This window comes from Chrysochloris asiatica, unplaced genomic scaffold, assembly GCF_000296735.1.
Source record: "Chrysochloris asiatica unplaced genomic scaffold, ChrAsi1.0 scaffold00027, whole genome shotgun sequence".
In the NCBI taxonomy this organism is placed as follows: domain Eukaryota; kingdom Metazoa; phylum Chordata; class Mammalia; order Afrosoricida; family Chrysochloridae; genus Chrysochloris; species Chrysochloris asiatica.
In genome coordinates, this window is record NW_006408545.1 from 7,446,918 (window position 1) to 7,453,861 (window position 6,944).

The following is a 6,944-nucleotide window of genomic DNA, read 5'->3' on the forward strand; positions in this document are numbered from 1 at the left end:
AAATAATGACAGTGCCATGGACTGCCAAAAGAACCAATAGATCTGTTTTGGAAGAAGTGCAGCCAAAGCGCTCCTTGGAGGTCAGGATGGCTAAGCTTCGTCTCTCATACTTTGGACATATTGTCCGGAGGAAACAGTCGCTGAGAAGGATGCCATGCTGGGTAAGGTGGAGGGTCAGAGAAAAAGAGGAAGACCCCTAACAAGGTGGATCGGTCAGGTGGCATCATTGATGGACTCAAGTGTGGCAGTGGTAGTGAGGTTGGCCCAAGATCGGACATTGTTTCGTTCTGCTGTGCATGGGGTGGCTATGAGTCGGTTCCGACTCGATGGTACCTGACAACAACAACAACAACATCATTAGTAATGAAGTCCTGGTGTGGTGCTATAGGATAAGCACTGGAACGCAAAGTCAGTGGTTCAAACACACCAGCAGTTCCTTGAAAACTGTATACACGGTTGCTATGAGTCAGAACCGACTCAACTGTACTTAACAACAACGTTTCAGTGCGTCATTTGTTGCTGTTATCATTTTCGGATGTTCACTCAGAGATGCTCAATTTTACAATTCATAGATTTGCTATAGCACTGTGGAGTAAGTACTGGACTGCTAACCACAAGGATGGCAGCTCAAATCCACCAGCGAGTCCTTGGAAATTCTATGCAAGGATCTCTATGAGCCAACTTAAATGCACTTAACAACAATAATAATGAAAACCTTTAAAAAAAATGCCTGAACTGCTGGAACAGAACCCTGTCATAAGTCAGGGACTCCCTGTAGTCTTTATGGAAGCGGACTGCAGCATCTTTCTCCTGTGGAGTGGCTGGCGGGTTCAAATCCCTGACCGTTCAGTTAGCAACCATCAGCTTACCACTGGGCCCCAGGGGCTCTAGAGAGCATGGGCTCAAGTTGCAATTTCAGTTCTTACAAGCTGTATGACCTGAGACAATCTCTGCCTCAGTTTCTCCATCTTAAACTAAAGATAATAATAATGCCAATCTGAGGCGATTGGTATGAAAATAAATGAGTAAACAGTGTAAACATCACTGAAATTAGTATCAATATATCTGGGTTTAAATTATGGCCACACCACTTATTACTACTAGGTGATCCAACTAACCATGTGGCTTTAGGGTAAGCATTAGACTCTAACCACAAGGTCAGTGGTTCAAACCCCCCAGGTGCTTCTAGGAAATCCTATGTAGGGTCACTATGAGTCGGAACCGAATTAACGGCACTTAACAAAGTAACAACTATTGACCATGTGAGTATTAGCCAAATTACTCTTCCTGAATCAGAATCACCTTGATGGCAATGAGTGGCTTTGTTTGGATTGAGACTTAGTTTCCTAGTCTATGAAAGAAAGACATTAACAGCTTCATACACTTGTAATAATAATTAAATGAGAAAATGTACATTGCACAGATTATCTTGTATCTGGCATACAATGCAGTAGACACTCAACAAAAGTTTCCATTCTCCCCTCCCTTTTTAAAAGTAAAATGTCTAAAATTTTCAGACTTCACTGGAGTACATTACACTATAACCAATAATATTTACTGAACGAACAACTGACGCTCATCAAAGTTTTAAGATTAGAGGAGATAAAACACATGAAAGTGCCTGATACATTGATGCTATTAATAACTGAGAAGGTTTATCTAGTACAACAACTGGCAACACTAGACATCAACTAGTAATAATAGAATGCATGCTGAACCTAATCTGATATCTAAAAGCCCTCTTCCTATAGATGTAGAGCTAATGAAGTAGTTAAAGAGCTCTAGTATAGTGGTTACAAGTCGAGCTGCTAACCACAAGGTCAGAAGTTCAAAAGCACCCAACTTTCCAAGAGAGAAAGATGAGGCTTTCTGCTGCCATAAAGACTTACAGCCTCAGAAACCCTATGCAGGGTCTCTACGAGTTAGAACCAACTCCACGGCACACCACCACAGTCAATGAAGTAGTTGAAATAGTTAGAAAAATAATTATTCCATTCTGGACAATTGATTCAGACTAAAAAAATTAAGGGACAGATATAAATGTGAAAATATACAAATGCTTGTAAGGTGCACAAAGAAACTTTGGGCTCAAGAACAGATAAAAAGTAACACTATCATTAAAGAAAATGCAAGCTAAAACAAAGGAAAGATCTTATATTAAAAATGAAGTGGACACATTGCTTAAAACAAATGGAATAGAAAATAAAAAACAGACAAATGTTATCAATTTACAGAGATATGAATAGTTCAAGAAAGCACAATAATAGTACAAAGACAATTTTTAAAATTATCTTACAATAATAGTACAAAGACAATAAAAAATTATGTCACAAAAGGTACATTTCAAGCTCTGATAATCTGTAAAATGGCACTGTAATTTGATTTCCTGTTTTATAAATTAAAAAAAAAAAAAAAATCAAACAGATATTCATTAGGAGATATTTCCTAAGCAGTCACTTCAAGAAACCTAAAAAGTCTTGTGTTTCATGGAGAGCTCATCAGAACAAGAAGATTCTGTAGGAAGTTAGGATTGTATAAGGGTATATGGGACTTAGCAAGGTGAGTGGGAAAAAAAGTTTAGTGCACATGATAAAAAGAGACTTAGGAATTAGTAATAGCAATAAGAAGCATGATTCTTATTAATAATAATGATAATAGCAGCTAACCTTAGCTGAAAAGTTAATATTTAAGGCACTGTGCTGAGCACTTTGAAAGCACATAAATGTTGCTATCAAGATAGTACCATAAGATGCTGTTATTGAATGAATAAAAAAATGAAGAAAACATAGATTAGAGAAGTTAAATGACTTTGTCAAAGTCATACATCTTTTACCTAAAGAGCAAGATTTGAAACCAGGCTAACTTTAAAGTCTACCTACAGTTTACACTGTCACTAAAATAAATAAACAGTAATAAAAGGCACAGATTTAAAAGGCTACCAATACAGAGAAGGAAAAAAAATTAAATAAACATAAGCTACTATCCACAGGAAAGGCAAACAACTAAGTAGGACATCACTATATAAACAAATGTCTATTTTAATTTTAGTTTAAATAACTGGATATTCAGATTTATTAGCCTACTTCTATATAATAAAGCTAGATATCTTGTGATTTTAGTGCTTTAAAGCTATTAAATACCTATCATAGGATATTAAAGTGTATTCTGCAAGTTAACAGACTGCTCTCTTCTAGACTTTTAATTGCTGATTCTCTATAAACAGTCTGTTGCGAACAATGTTAAACATACTTTAAATTAATAAAAATGACAAATATAATTGATGTAAGAAATACTGTCATTTCACATTAGAATTACTTATCAAATTGACTTAGAAATAATGTTTTAGCTCAATCAATAAATAGTAAGTTTGATTTCAAAATGTGTCCTATTCATATGTAAAAAACCATTTAAAAATTTGCACCTTATTTGCTCTGGAGTACCTCCTGATGTGGCATTAGTTATAGCCCATGCTGCTTCTTTCCTGGTGCGAAACTCTGCTTTCTGTAGAATCTCAATCAAAACAGGAAAAAGATTTGCATCTATAACAGCCTAAAAAAAGAAAGCTGGTATCAATGCATATACTGGTCTAAAACATGACAAAGTAAATGTATGTTGAAACGTAATGGTTTTAAGATGTCGGGGTTTCAGGAAATATCTTTGGAAGTATATTATTTCTAATGTGTCAATGGAGTCCTGATGTGGCACCATTATAAGATAAACACTGGACTGCTAAGCACAAGGTCGACGGTTCAAACCCACCAGATGCTCCTTGGAAACCCTATGTAGGGGCTCTAGAAGTCAGAATTGACTCGGGGCTACTTAACAAATATAACAAAATGTGTCAATAAACTTTCACATAATTTCCTTTAGAAAGAGGATATTAGCTTTTGAAGACTAGAGAAGATATTGCTGTTGTTAAGCGCCTTCAAGTCGGTCCCGAGTCATAACAATTTCTGAGGAGCAAACCAACCTTGTGGCTAGTAGTCCAGCACTTATCCTACAGCATCACACCAAAAGAATACACAATTTAAAGATGATAAAGCACAAAAAGAGATGATTTATCAGTATGGGAGGTAATCACTGACTCAAGTAGCTTGACAAGGCTGGAATTATCCATTAAAAGCTTTTAGAGGTTGATCGCTGCCTAACTCATGTAAAACGAATGAAAATCAATCACTTTTTAAAGACTGACCATTACAGGTCACGCACCATGTGAGGCATTCTTACTTATAAAATTGGCATCCTTACAAGACTACAAATTATCATTTTAGAAGAGAAAAAGATCACACTTTTTAAATTTTTTCTTTCAAGAATCTTTTTGAAAGAAACTTTGCTAGTAACTCAGTAAAACTATCACTGATAAAATGCTGATTTTTGTCTAGACTGGTAGCTGAGACCTTCATGTGCTATCCTCAGATATCAAAGGTCTCACCTGAATCTGAGCTCTGTTTCCAGCAGTTATGTTAGAAACAGTCCAACAGGCTTCTTTTCTAATTGACTCCTTTGGACTACTCAGTAAGTGTAGGAGACAGGGTAATGCAGAGCAATTCAAAATCGCCTAAAACAAAAATGAGAAGTGGAAACAAAATGTTTCACAGCAGATAAATGACACACAGTTCTACTACTGAACTGCTAGAAATACAAAAACTATTTAAAAAATTGAAGTAAGAGAAATTCCTCTCAAAGTAAAACATAGGTCATTACATTCCTCCACCTTCCTATTGTTGGCAAAACTAACACTGGTATAGTGAAATGTCCCACTTTCAACCCACCAAATGTACATAAACAAAAAACCCAGGGTTCTTAGATGTGTGTCCTTCAAGCGTTCAACTGTACCTACAATTTAGCTGATATTTGTAGAAGGATTTGGTATCTCAAGTCACAACCAAAGCCTCTAGTTTTGCCAATGGATTAGCAGAAACAAAGATTGTATGTATATGTATATATATATATATATACACACACACACACACAAATATTTAATTTTTACTTGGCAATACTGAATACAATAACAATAAACTGCTATATTCAAATTAACTTGTTTGTAATATAAACTTTATAGAACTAAATTGGAAAACCAACATTATCTATTTTATTTTGACATTTTTATGTTTCCTTTGCTATTGTATTAACGATGTGTCTATAATCATGATGAACTCTAAATTTCGGATAGTAAAAGAAATAACAATAATTAAGCATGAAAATAAATCTAAGAATTTTAAAAATGAAAAAAAAAATTAGTTTAGCCATTAAAAAACCTATTTTTAACTGAACAATAGACAGGGGTTTTAAGAGGAACAGTAACACCAGTGAGATATGCACACTTTAGAATATCAACCGTTTTGAGCTCAAAAGGGCAGATGTTCAGAACAAAGTTCAGAAGGGTTAGAAAAGGAGGAATGAAAACAGGAAACATGGCGGAAGCAACACTGCAATCAGTGAGAGGAAAGAAATTGTGTATGAGTTGTAAAGCAGGTAATGTGCTTTGTAAATGTTCACCCAATTCACAATAAATATTTTTTAATATATAACTAAATACACACACACATCCTTACATGTAGAAAAAGTCTACTTGTTCGTTAAAGTTTTGCTATCCTGGCTTCTAAGGAGCATTCTGGCTGTAATTTTCCCTTGCTTGTTCTTCTGACAGTCCATGGTATTTTTAATATTCTTCTACATCACCATAACTTTAATGCATCATTTCTTCTACAGTCTTCCTTATTCATTGTCCAACTTTCACACACACAGGATGCTATTGAAAATATTGTGACTTTGGTCAGGAGCACCTAAGTCCTCAAAAGATCTGAATCTGAGCTCTTGAACACTTTACAGAGGTCTTTTGGGGCAGATTTGCCTAATACAATATGTCATTTCATTTCTTGATTGCTACTTCCATGCATGCTGATTGTGAATACAAGCAAACTGAAGTCTTCAACAACTTCAATCTTTTCTCCGTTTATCATGTTACTCATTGTTCTAGTTATAAGAATTTTTACTTTATTTACACTGAAGTGCAATTCATACTGAAGTCTATGATCTTCATCAGTATTTTAAGTTCTCTTTGCTTCCAGCAAGAAAATATGCAGGTTAAGATAAAAATACACTTTAGTTTTTATCTTCAAGAATGGCCAGAACCCATATCTGGACTCGCTCTTGACATCACATCTTTCTTGATGACTCATCATTCTCTCTCACACACATACCCACACACTTCACTAGTTAATTACTAACCCTGGAAATGTTTTCATGCTTCCTTTTCCTCTGTCCTTCCTACTTACAATTCTATAATCTAGCTCTTCAATCTAATATAAAATTTCTTTCCATATCCAGCTCCACCAGTGACCAATTTATTAGCTCCTATTCTTGTCAAAAGGAGCTCTGGTAGCATAGTGGTTACGAATTGGGCTGCGAGCCTTAAGGTCAGCAGTTCGAAACTACGAGCTGTTCTGTGGGTGAAAGATGAGGCTTTCTGCTCCCGTAAAGATTTACAGCCTCTGAAACCCTGTATAGGGTCGCTAGGTGTCGGAATCGACTTGACAGCACTTAACAACAACAACAACATTCTTGTCAAATTCAACACTCTTAAACATTCCTCACACATTGCTGTCTCTGTATCTATGGTCACAAAACCTTATATTCTTCTCTACTTTCAAGGTCTCGCTCTAAATCCAACTCCTCTATGATACCTGCAGAGTGTTCCTCAGCCCACTGGAATCTTTACAAACTTTTATAACATTTCTGACTGATTAGTTTACAGCAACATTGAGTAATTAGCTAAATATACATATATGGAAAATATACAAGCAAATATGCACATACGTATATATTTGTTGTTGTTAGGTGCCATCGAGTTGGTACTGACCCATAGTGACCTTATGCACAGCAGAACGAAACACTGCCCAATCCTGGGCCAACCTCCCTACTGTTGTCACGCTTTAGTCCAT

At 35.8% G+C, this 6,944-nt stretch overlaps 1 protein-coding gene across 1 annotated transcript in view; it reads right to left on the reverse strand.

Annotated features, from left to right (window-relative positions):
* The window catches only part of KPNA5 (karyopherin alpha 5 (importin alpha 6)), a 93,049-nt gene that overhangs the window by 6,418 nt on the left and 79,687 nt on the right, over nt 1–6,944 (reverse strand). The window contains exons 11-12 of the mRNA XM_006839978.1: nt 4,433–4,558; nt 3,422–3,549 (exon numbers count right to left, since the gene is read on the reverse strand). Of these exons, the coding sequence (XP_006840041.1) occupies nt 3,422–3,549; nt 4,433–4,558 (254 nt within the window). The remainder of the gene's footprint in view (nt 1–3,421; nt 3,550–4,432; nt 4,559–6,944) is intronic.